Below are 12696 nucleotides of genomic sequence, written 5' to 3'. Positions count from 1 at the left end.
AAAATACCCAGCGCTGTCGCATATGGCAGTGAGCAGAATCACAGATGTTGATGATACCACGTAATTAGTATTCTTTTATGTAAATGAAGGCTGTCAGCATGTTACCATAGTGTCTACTCTCTGAAGCTGGAATTTATGCCACTTGGTCTCACCAAGACCAAGCAGGACTATTCTACGGTCCTTAGTTAACAACTGAGGAGAAATCAATATGATGAGAGAGCGAGAAGAAATGGAATTCTCTCTAAAGTAGATTTACCCTCTTTTTTTCCCCCTATTTTGTTTTTCTTGATTCCCCTTCAACCCCCAGAAATTTTATTTCTGGTGATGTAGTTATACAGTTAAGACCTGCTGAGAAATTTGCTATTTGAGAATAATTGAAATACTCCAATTAAAAGGCATCATATTTTCAAGCTATAGATTTTTTGAAATATTTAGAATCCTAATGTTGTCATCTCTCATATGGAGAGTTTTTAAAAAAATTATATGATAAATCTAGAAGTTTTTCATCAGAACAAAAGATAAATGTTGAAAAGATTTAATTTTCTTTTCATTTAATACTTAGTGATATTTATAGAATGCTTTTAAATATTGATTATGGTTCTTAGCTCCAGTTGATTCAGATTTTTAAAATAAAACTACTATGGTAATTAAAAAGGCAAAAGCTGATATTTTGTCAGGTTTACTTTCCTCATATGCAGATCGACCAAGGGTGTGCAGGACATTTATTTAAAGCTGCTGATCTATTTAAAACTTGCTGATGTAGAAGTATTCAGACACATCATGTTCTTTCCCAATTACACTGTAAGTTTATCAGTTTTGGGTACTAGGTGCCTGTCACACTGGATGATGTACATTTTAAGTGGAAATGTTAGAATGATGGCCTTTGAGAATATGAAGGGAAACCTGTACACATCAGAAAAATATAAAATAGAATTCCTCTTTTTGCCAAATGGGTGCTAGGCCCTATTCTGAAATAAAGTGGTCAGAGTATGTGTGAGAGGTGAGTTAAACACATCTTCTTTCTTGACCCGAGTATACCTGAGGTGGTATTCTCTTTATTCTCTATTTTGTTTGTTGGTTAAAGTGACTTTTATCTTTTGTGTCACTCTTAGGAGATTTCCATTTCATGATCATACATGTTTTTCCTCTAGAGAAGCTGGTCTGCCTAGCTTAAATCAGTATGGTGAGGTGCAAAGTAGCCCTGTGTTTTTCCTGAATGGATTTACTCTGCCCATATGGCAGGTTAGTGAGTCGCCACGACAGATTTGTAATGGGAAAAGGGCTGTGCAGGAGAGGATGTGCGTGATCAGCAGATTTATAGATCAGAAAATGAAATCAGAAGAAAGAATTTCCAGAGTGCCCTTTTCATTTGACAGCTCTCCATGGAGAGGATGTGGAATGGTTTTTTAGTGTTCTTCTCTTTTGGCTTTTGGTTGTTCCAGCATATTTTTTTTAGCAGAGGAGTTGATTTTGCAAGGCATCAGTGTTCTGGGTGTGGTGTTGCTATATTCATTTACAGAAATAATTCTCTCTTTGTAGGATTTGAAGCTCTGCTGTATTTCATATGATAAGATCTTGGTAGCAATTAAATTCCTGAAGACACATCAAGGCTAAAATGGGGATTTGCCAGGCATCAGGTTTTGAGTTGTAAGAGGAGGCTATTCAGATGTGATTTAGCTAGTACCGAATCTTTCGAAGGAAAGGACACAAAAAGCAAAGCAGAGCAAGCTAAAGATAGTGTCCTGGTGTGTTGAAGTCTATGCTGTCTTAATATAATACCATAACCACTAGCCACATGTGACTTAAAATTAATTAAAATTAAAAGTGCAGTCCCTTAGTCTCACTAGCACATTTCAAGTGCTCAGTAGTCACGTGTGACTAGTTACTATAGTACTGGACAGCACTGTAATATATTCAGATAGAGAATATTATCAATAATAATGTGTAATAATAATGAATTCTCTATCTGTATATATTCTCTATAGTCTCAATATATCAATGATATATATGATTGATGATACATAGAGAATATATACAGATAGAAAATATTGATATCCCTCTCATTGATATATAGAGAATATATCATTGCAGAAAGTTCTGTTGGACAGTATTAGTCTAAGTGGAAGAATTTGAGAAATAAAATTCTTTCTTTGATTTCTATGAAGAGTCTTTTATCCCTATACAATTTACTGGATTAATGTACTAAAGTTTTTTTTGAGACGGAGTCTCACTCTGTTGCCCAGAGACTGGAGTGCAGTGGTGTGATCTCAGCTCACTGCAAGCTCCGCCTCCCAGGTTCATGCCATTCTCCTGCCTCAGCCTCCCAAGTAGCTGGGACTACAGGCGCCCGCCACCACGCCTGGCTATTTTTTTGTATTTTTAGTAGAGACGGGGTTTCACCGTGTTATCCAGGATGGTCTCGATCTCCTGACCTCGTGATCCGCCCGTCTCGGCCTCCCAAAGTGCTGCGATTGCAGGCGTGAGCCACTGCGCCCGGCCTGTACTAAAGTTTTAATGTGCAAAAAAATCATCTGGCCGGGCGCAGTGGCTCATGCCTGTAATCCCAGCACTTTGGGAGGCCGAGGTAGGCGGATCACCTGAGGTCGGGAGTTCAAGACCAGCCTGACCAATATGGAGAAACCCCGTCTCTACTAAAAATACAAAATTAGCCGGGTGTGGTGGCGGGCGCCTGTAGTCCCAGCTACTTGGGAGGCTGAGGCAGGAGAATCGCTTGAACTTGGGAGGCGGAGATTGTGGTGAGCTTAGATTGCACCACTGAACTCTAGCCTGGGCAACAAGAGCGAAACTCCGTCTGAAAAAAAAAAAAAGAATCATTGAGATTTTAGAAGCCTCTCCAGGTTCAGATTCATCAGGAGTGGAGTAGTAACCAGGAAATCTGTATATATAACAAGTAGCCTGGGGAATTCAGATGTTGGTAGGTAGTTCAGGGACTACATTTTCAAAGAATATTGAATTAGTGAGAGTGAGAAACAGGAATTGTCTGCATCTTGATATTTTCCCCTCCCCTTCATTCCTTCATTACTTTCTTTTGTGTCCCAGGAATTAGTTGTAAGCATCAATGTGTACCCAATTTGTACCCTTAGTTGGTACTAAGTAGCAAGAAGAAAATTCATTTATTTACTATTCCATCTTTTAATGTATGTGTGTTTTGATTTGGCTGTGCACTAAGAAAAATCAACAAAAATGGTTATTTCAATACTATTCCAGACTGTGTGAGAGGGTAATTCTGACAGAATACTTTTGACCACTAAAAGTTGAGCACCCACAAGTCTTGGCATTATAAGGGGGTAAAAACAGAAATATACATAATCTCCTTTCTGAAGAAGATTACAGTATTCCCCCCTTATCCTTAGGGGATATGTTTCAAGACCCCCAGTGGATGCCTGAAACCACAGATAGTATCGAACCCTATATATACTATGTTTTTTTCCTGTACATACATACCTATAAAGTTTAGTTTTTAAATGAGGCACAGTAATAAATAACATAATACAATAGAACAATTACAATAATATACTGTAATAAAAATTATGTGAATGTGGTCTCTTGGAGTATCTTACTGTACTGCACCACAGGTGACCGAAACCTCAGAAAGTGAAACCATGTATAAAGGGAGGCTACTGTATATCTTGTTAGAAAGTGGGCAAACACATCCAGAAAAATGATGTAAAGGGTGCTTAGCAATAAGAAAATCATGATCTGGCTTGATTGAGAGTAGTCTAGGTCGGTTCCCTTTGTATGATTTGAGGGTTTCTTATATAAAGACATGCCTCTGCCATCTGGAACAGGCAATAAAAAAGGGAAGAATCTCTAATTTGGTCCTGCAGTATATTTATTTATTTGTGGGTTTTGGCACACATAAATAGGACTAGGCCAAAAACGGCATCTGGAAAATTAAAGGGGCTACTCACAGTACATTGGATTTAGAACTTCTCTGGGTTGACCTCATAATCATGAAACTGCATTTGCTCACAGAAATGAAAAGTAGAGAATAAATGGAGGTGAAAGAAATTCACCTTGAAAGAGGAACTACCGGCCGGGCACGGTGGCTCACACCTATAATCCCAGCACTTTGGGAGGCTGAGGCGGGTCACCTGACCTCAGGATCACCTGAGGTCAGGAGTTCAAGACCAGCCTGGCCAACATGGTGAAACCCCATATCTACTAAAAATACAAAAATTAGCTGGGTGTGGTGGCCCTTGCCTGTAATCCCAGCTACTAGGGAGGCTGAGGCAGGAGGATTGCTTGAACCTGGGAGATGGAGGTTGCACTGAGCCAAGATCATGCCAGTGCACTCCAGCCTGGGCAACAGAGTGAGGCTCTGTCTCAAAAAAAAAAAAAAAAAAAAAAAAAGAGGAACTATCTTTAGGGAATTGAATTATTTATTTATTTTTTATTTATTTTTTATTTTTTGGAGACGAAGTCTCGCTCTTGTCCCCCAGGCTGGAGTGCGATGGCACAATCTCGGCTCACTGCAACTTCCACCTCCAGGTTCAAGCAATTCTTCTGCCTCAGCCTCCCGAATAGCTGGGATTACAGGCGCCTGCCACCACACCTGGCTAATTTTTTGTGTGTGTTTTTTTTTTTTTTTTAGTAGAGACGGGGTTTCACCATGTTGGCTAGGCTGGTCTCGAACTCCTGACCTCAGGTGATCCGCCTGCCTCGGTCTCCCAAAATGTTGGGATTACAGGCGTGAGCCACTGCACCCGGCCTATTTTATTATTTTCTTTATTTTTTATTTTTATTTATTTATTTTTTGAGACGGAGTCTTGCTCTGTCGCCCAGGCTGAAGTGCAGTGGCGCGATCTCGGCTCACTGCAAGCTCCACCTCCCGGGTTCGTGCCATTCTCCTCCCTCAGCCTCCGGAGCAGCTGGGACTACAGGCACCCGCCACCGCGCCCAGCTAATTTTTTGTATTTTTTAGTAGAGACAGGGTTTCACCGTGTTAGCCAGGATGGTCTCGATCCTCTGACCTCGTGATCTGCCCGCCTCGGCCTCCCAAAATGCTGGGATTACAGGCGTGAGCCACCGCGCCTGGCCTATTTTCTTTATTTTTTAATTTTTATTTATCTATTTATTTTTTGAGACAGAGTCTCGCTCTGTCACCCAGGCTGGAGTGCAGTGGCGCAATCTCGGCTCACTGCAAGTTCCACCTCCCGGGTTCACGCCATTCTCCTGCCTCAGCCTCCTGAGTAGGTTGGGACCACAGGCGCCCACCACCACGCCTGGCTAATTTTTTGTATTTTTAGTAGAGTTGGGGTTTCACCGCGTTAGGCAGGATGGTCTCGATCTCCTGACCTTGTGATCCTCCCGCCTCGGACTCCCAAAGTGCTAGGATTACAGGTGTGAGCCACCGTACCCGGCCTATTTTATTATTTTCTTTTTGAGACGGAGTCTCACTCTGTCCTCCAGGCTGGAATGCAATGGCGCGATCTTGGCTCACTGCAACCTCCACCTCCTAGGTTCTAGTGATTCGCCTGCCTCAGCCTCCTGAGTAGCTGGGATTACAGGCGCCTGCCACCATGTCTGGCTAATTTTTTTATTTTTTTAGTAGAGATGGGGTTTCACCATGTTGGTCAGTCTGGTCTCGAGCTCCTGACCTCAGGTGATCCACCTGCCTCGGCCTCCCAAAGTATTGGGATTACAGGCGTGAGCCACCGCACCCGGCCTTTTTTTTTTTTTTTTTTTTTTGATTTTAAAGAGACTAGGCCAGGTGTGGTGGCTCACACCTATAATCCTAACACTTTGGGAGGCCAAGGCAGGAGGATCACTGTGCCCAGAAGTTTAAGACCAGCCTGGGCAACATAGTGAGACCCCCATCTCTACAAAAAATAAAATTAGCTGGGCATAGTGGCATGCACCTATGATCTCATCTACTCTAGAGGCTGAGGTGGGAGGATCACTTGAACCCAGGAAGTGGTGGCTGCAGTGAGCCAAGATCACACCACCGCACTCCAGGCTGGGTGACACAGTGAGAGACCCTCTCTCAGAATATATAAATATATAAGTAAATAGATAGATAGATAGAGACAGGTCTATGTTGGCTAGGCTGGTCTTGAACTCCTGACCTCAATCCTTCCACCTCAGCCTCCCGAAGTGTGCAAGCCCCGGTGCCCAGCCTAAGGAATTTTAAGTTCTGGTGTTGAGGGGAAAACGCCTTTCAAAGTTCCAAAGATATAAAAGTTTTCTTTTAAAATAGTTGTATAGCAGCCTGGCGTGTTGGCTCACACCTATAATCGCAGCACTTTGGGAGGCTGAGGTGGGCGGATCACGAGGTCAAGAGATCGGGACCATCCTGGTCAACATGGTGAAACCCTGTCTCTACTAAAAATACAAAAAAATTAGCTGGGCGTGGTGGCGCACGCCTTTAGTCCCAGCTACTCGGGAGGCTGAGGCAGGAGAATCGCTTGAACCCGGGAGGTGGAGGTTGCAGTGAGCTGAGACCACGCCACTGTACTCCAGCCTGGTGACAGAGCGAGACTCCATCTCAAAAAAAAAAAAAAAAAAAAAAAAAAAGTTGTATAGCTTCTTTCCCTTGGAGAAATTGCCCACAAGGCTTCTCTGATTATTGAATTGAAGAAGCATTATTGGGAGGGGGGAAAAAAAACATGCTTAGGATGTTCTACTGTTTTAAAAAGCATTTTCATATATATCAGCTGGAAGATTCGCTGCTTTTTTTTCTTTCGGTAGTTTGGTTAAATATTATACCAGTAGCCACTTCACCTCTTGTCCTAAGTCAGATTTGTCCAGTTCTTTACTTACCTTTCCTTTCAGTAAAGAAGGTAAAAGTTTTCCCACCCTTACTGCAAGATGCAGATGTTCTTTTCAAAAAGACGGATGTTGGCTGGGCGCAGTGGCTCGTGCCTGTATTCCCAGCACTTTAGGAGGCCGAGGCGGGCAGATCATTTAGGTCATTAGTTCGAGACCAGCCTGGCCAACATGGTTAAATCTCGTCTCTACTAAAAATACAAAAAAATTAGCCGGGTGTGGTGGTGCGTACACCTGTAATCCCAGCTTCCTGGGAGGCTGAGGCAGGAGAATCGCTTGAACCAGGGAGGCAGAAGTTTCAGTGAGCTGAGACTGTACCACTACACTCCATCCTGGGTGACAGAGGGAGTCTCGACCTCAAAAAAAAAAAATACATAAAAAATAAAAAATAAATTAAAAAACACATATACGGCTGTGCACGGTGGCTCATGCCTGTATTCCCAGCACTTTGGAATGCCGAGGTGGGCAGATCACCTGAGGTCAGGAGTTCGAGACCAACCTGGCCAACATGTTGAAACCCCGTCTCTACTAAAAATACAAAAATTAGCCGGGTGTGGTGGCATGGCGTCAGTAATCCCAGATACTCGGGAGGCTGAGGTGGGAGAATCGCTTGAGCCCGGGAGGTGGAGGTTGCAATGAGCTGATATCCCGCCACTGCACTCCAGTCTGGGCGACAGAGTGACCCCGTCTCAAAACAAAAAAAACACATATACAATGTTCCTTAGTTACGTCTCATAAAAATGATACTTTGTACTGGTGAGGACTTTCTTTTTCTTATTTCTATCTTATATCATGTTATCTCTGCTTTGAAAAACATTGCAATCGACCTAAAATTGACTTTTTATTTGAGTTTCTTCATCTCTCCCACTGGTATGTGAAACACCATAAAGTTTCAAATTTGTGCTAACCCTTCCGTAAGAGTCTTCCTTTTTAAGTAATTTAACTGTCCTGTAACTCTCTGCCTTTATACCAAATGTGCCTTTTTTTTAACTTTCAAAGGAACCAATTTGGAGTTGAAAATGAATGAATCTAGAGTTGAAATATCAATTGCAAGCCTTTTACTTTTTTTTTTTTTTAAGGAAAATATTTTTCTAAAAGTGTTTTCTTTTTCTTTTTCTTTTTTGGGGACTCTGTCGTGCCAGGTTGAGAAAGTGGCGACTTCTATAAGACATGGATAGATGCAAACATGTAGGGCGGTTACGGCTCGCCCAGGACCACTCCATCCTGAACCCTCAGAAGTGGTGCTGCTTAGAGTGTGCCACCACCGAGTCCGTGTGGGCCTGCCTCAAGTGCTCCCACGTGGCCTGCGGCCGCTATATTGAGGACCACGCCCTGAAACACTTTGAGGAGACGGGACACCCGCTAGCCATGGAAGTCCGGGATCTCTACGTGTTCTGTTACCTGTGCAAGGACTACGTGCTCAATGATAACCCAGAGGGGGACCTGAAGCTGCTAAGAAGCTCCCTCCTGGCGGTCCGGGGCCAGAAACAGGACACGCCGGTGAGACGTGGGCGGACGCTGCGGTCCATGGCTTCGGGTGAGGACGTGGTCCCGCCGCAGCGCGCTCCTCAGGGACAGCCGCAGATGCTCACGGCTCTGTGGTACCGGCGTCAGCGCCTGCTAGCCAGGACGCTGCGGCTGTGGTTCGAGAAGAGCTCCCGGGGCCAGGCGAAGCTGGAGCAGCGGCGGCAGGAGGAGGCCCTGGAGCGCAAGAAGGAGGAGGCGCGGAGGCGGCGGCGCGAGGTGAAACGGCGGCTGCTGGAGGAGCTGGCCAGCACCCCTCCGCGCAAGAGTGCACGGCTGCTCCTGCACACGCCCCGCGACGCGGGCCCGGCTGCCTCGCGCCCCGCCGCCCTCCCTACCTCACGCAGAGTGCCCGCCGCCACACTCAAGCTGCGTCGCCAGCCGGCCATGGCCCCAGGCGTCACGGGCCTGCGCAACCTGGGCAACACCTGCTACATGAACTCCATCCTCCAGGTGCTCAGCCACCTCCAGAAGTTCCGAGAATGTTTCCTCAACCTTGACCCTTCTAAAACGGAACATCTGTTTCCCAAAGCCACCAACGGGAAGACTCAGCTTTCTGGCAAGCCAACCAACAGCTCGGCCACGGAGCTGTCCTTGAGAAATGACAGGGCCGAGGCATGCGAGCGGGAGGGCTTCTGCTGGAACGGCAGGGCCTCCATTAGTCGGAGTCTGGAGCTCATCCAGAACAAGGAGCCGAGTTCAAAGCACATTTCCCTCTGCCGTGAACTGCACACCCTCTTCCGAGTCATGTGGTCCGGGAAGTGGGCCCTAGTGTCGCCCTTCGCCATGCTCCACTCAGTGTGGAGCCTGATCCCTGCCTTCCGCGGATACGACCAACAGGACGCGCAGGAATTTCTCTGCGAGCTGCTGCACAAGGTGCAGCAGGAACTCGAGTCTGAGGGCACCACACGCCGGATCCTCATCCCCTTCTCCCAGAGGAAGCTCACCAAACAGGTCTTAAAGGTGGTGAATACCATATTTCATGGGCAGCTGCTCAGTCAGGTATGTGTGTGCCTACCATGACAATGAGAGGCTTGTATGTTAGCTTGGGCTTCCTGTGAGTGCCTTCCCCGGGTTATTGGGCTAATAAGAGTAGCCCACATTTGCTGTGATTATGCAATTTGGAGGGTGGCCATTGTACCTTTCATTCTGCTGTACATTATGATGGCCTTTTGGGGAAACTTGCCTAGTGTCTTTCCGGCCAGATTTTTAGTTTAACTTGCCACATCGCTTAATTTTCAGTGAATATCTTTAATTGTTATTGAAGATAGGGGTAATATAATATTCTCATTGTTATAATTAAGTACCCATTGTTGGTGTGCCATCCTTTGATCAATTTGAGGGAACAGAGTTTGCTTGTAACCCTGGTTCCATAATAGTTTGAAAGAGCAATCTCCCTTCTTTACATACAGGGAAGGAAGGTAGCTGGGAGCATGCTAAAGGCCAGTGCAAGCCTCCTTCCTGTTCCCCATTACCTTTTATTTCCTGCATCTTTAGCCATGTAACCTAAGCAAAGATGCTTAGACAGGGCCTTGCGAGAATATGCAGAAAGAGTATTTCTATAGTTAAAAAAAGGCAGGTGTGCCGGGCACGGTGGCTCATGCCTGTAATCCCAGCACTTCAGGAGGCCAAGGTGGGTGGATCACCTGAGGTCAGGAGTTAGAGACCAGCCTGGCCAACATGGTGACACCCTGTCTCTACTAAAAATACAAAATTAGCCGGGCGTGGTGGCGCATGCCTGTAATCCCAGCTACTTGGGAGGCTGAGGCAGGAGAATTGCTTAAGCCCAGGAGGCGGAGGTTGCGGTGAGCCGAGATTGTGCCATTGCACTACAGCCTGGGTGACAGATGGAGACTCTGTCTCAAAAAAAACCAAAAAACAAACAAAAAAACATGGTGGGGGGTGGGTTGGTGAGCAACTTAAGAGTTTCAGGTAAAACCTCTACACTATGTTTGTGTCTTGGTTTTTAGGGCTTTGAAAGAATGATGAATGGGATGGAAAGGGAAAGTTTAATTAGGCTTTTGTTTTTGAGCATGTAAAAGGGGGAGTATTTATCAGCACTTCTTCTGTCTCCCCTCCCCTTAGGAAGAAAGGTGCACCTGGGAAGGTTATAGTGGGAATGGAGGTCTAATCACAGCACTTTGAGGCTCTGCAGACAGAGGGGTTCAGTGTAGGGCTTCTGCAAGTAACAAAGGCAAAAAGAGAGGCATGCTGGGCCCCATGGAAGGTCTGAAGTCACGAGGAGGAATGCCAGGGTGAGGGAAGCAGGCAGGGACCTGCAAATCTCTGTCAGACTGATCCCTTGAGTGACTGCATGATAACTTGCAGTCTGTACTACTGTACTATTGAATGGTAGAGCATATTTTGGGAGAGGTGAAAAGGGGGGTTAGTATAGTCTCTATGCAGTATGGTTTTTAAATTCCAGCTAGCATCCCATAGTTAGAAATGTACATCAGAAATAATATACTCTAATTCTTTTAAAGTTATGTTTATTATTTTAATATTACTATTTTTTGAAAATTATACACTTAGTTTTGATAAAGTGTGTCTTATGAAGCAAGTAAAACTGTACACAGGAAGCATGGAAGTTATATAATCTGTAAATCAATCTTTTCATTCTAGGTCACATGTATATCATGCAATTACAAATCCAATACCATTGAGCCCTTTTGGGACCTATCCCTGGAATTCCCTGAACGCTATCACTGCATAGAAAAGGGGTTTGTCCCTTTGAATCAAACAGAGTGCTTGCTCACTGAGATGCTGGCCAAATTCACAGAGACAGAGGCCCTGGAAGGGAGAATCTACGCTTGTGACCAGTGTAACAGTGAGTGCTGTGTGGAGGAGGGGGCGTAGTGGGGAAGAATAATTGGAATATCAGTTTAAGGTGCTGCTTTGTCCTCTTTAGTCAAAAGTAACACTAATGATATTGAATGGTTCTAAAGCATCTTTTAAAGATCTTTTTCTCCCATTTTTCTAAAAACAAAAAACATGGACTTGTTTTAATTATGTATTAAAAAACAAAACAAGGCTGGGCGTGGTGGCTCACGCCTGTAATCCCAGCACTTTGGGAGGCCAAGGCGGACAGATCACTTGAGGTCAGGAGTTTGAGACCAGCCTGACCAACATGGTGAAACCCTGTCTCTACTAAAAATACAAAAATTAGCTGGGCATAGTGGCAGGTGCCTGTAATCCCAGCTACTCGGGAGGCTGAGGCAGGAGAATCGGTTGAACCCAGGAAGCGGAGGGTGCAGTGAGCCAAGATCGCGCCATTGCACTCCAGCCTGGGCAACAGAGCGAGACTCCGTTTCAAACAACAACAACAACAACAACAACAACAAAAAATGAAACAAAGACCTAGGAGTTGATTGACCTCCTGATTGACATTAGTTGTCATCTTGGAAGGGATTTTAAAGTTGTGGCTCCTGAAATGGGGACTCTGAGAATGTTAGTACTTAGCTTCTTAGTGCTGTGGGGCTGCTGCTTAAATTCATGAATGTAGAGTCTGACAGTTCTTACTTAATCTAAACCCAGATGGTATAGCCTTTCTGAAGGGTGCGATATCAGAAAAGCAAGCTTTTGTACTGAACTGGTAGACTTAATGTCTGTCAAAAGTGATGCTAAAGATTGGTACAGTGGAACCAAGAAAGCAAGTCTTAGGGTGCGTTGCTCAGTGGCAGCTTCATGAAATATTTTCTGCATTTTGTTTTTATTGTTCACATGCCTGAAAAGTTCACATTTCAGAGAGGGTCATACGGAAGTATTTCTGTGTTGTCTGTAATTTTAAAATGGAACTCTTACATATGGTTACAGAGGCATGTTATCAGGGCCCTTCCATCTTGCCACACTAACACTTAATGCTTCTGCTAATCCAGTATGGACAGAGGAAATGCAGAACAAATATGTGGATGCTTATGTTTGGGGTTTGTGGCATATATAGATTTGGAAACTAAAAGTATAAAGTTAATGGACTGTGCAGAGACCTAGAAATCAATTTTCAGTCACATAATAGTTTAGATTACCAGTTTTGAAGAAAAAAAAAATCTTAGGCCAGGTGCAGTGGCTCATGCCTGTAATCCCAGGACTTTGGGAGACCCCAAGGTGGGCGCCACTGCACTCCAGCCTGGGTGACAGAGCGAGATGCTGTCTCAAAAAAAATAAAAATAAAAATAAAAAAATAAAATAAAATAAAATAAAATAAAATAAAATAAAATAAAATAAATTGTGGGAAACCTGTTCCGCTCTTTGAAGAATCAGAACAAAAATCAAAAGTCAGGCTTGAGGCCAGGTGTAGTGGCTCATACCTGTAATCCCAACACTTTGGGAGGCCAAGGCAGGAGGATTGCCTGAAGCCAGGAGTTTGAGACCAGCCTGGTGGCATAG

General features: G+C 44.5%; 2 protein-coding genes across 9 annotated transcripts in view; one reads left to right on the top strand and one right to left on the bottom strand.

Annotated features, from left to right (window-relative positions):
• TOMM6 (translocase of outer mitochondrial membrane 6) overlaps positions 1-12696 on the bottom strand; it is an 84120-nt gene that overhangs the window by 56099 nt on the left and 15325 nt on the right. The window lies entirely within an intron of this gene.
• The window catches only part of USP49 (ubiquitin specific peptidase 49), a 106787-nt gene that overhangs the window by 81774 nt on the left and 12317 nt on the right, over positions 1-12696 (top strand). For all 8 annotated transcript variants that reach the window (XM_055113594.2, XM_014345361.4, XM_008958805.5 and 5 more), the window contains 2 exons: positions 7932-9315; positions 10936-11140. In XM_055113594.2, the coding sequence (XP_054969569.1) occupies positions 7960-9315; positions 10936-11140 (1561 nt within the window). In that variant the 5' untranslated portion in view covers positions 7932-7959. The remainder of the gene's footprint in view (positions 1-7931; positions 9316-10935; positions 11141-12696) is intronic.

The sequence above is a fragment of the Pan paniscus genome, chromosome 5 (assembly GCF_029289425.2).
Source record: "Pan paniscus chromosome 5, NHGRI_mPanPan1-v2.0_pri, whole genome shotgun sequence".
Taxonomy (NCBI): domain Eukaryota; kingdom Metazoa; phylum Chordata; class Mammalia; order Primates; family Hominidae; genus Pan; species Pan paniscus.
This window is presented reverse-complemented; position numbering and strand designations above follow the sequence as displayed.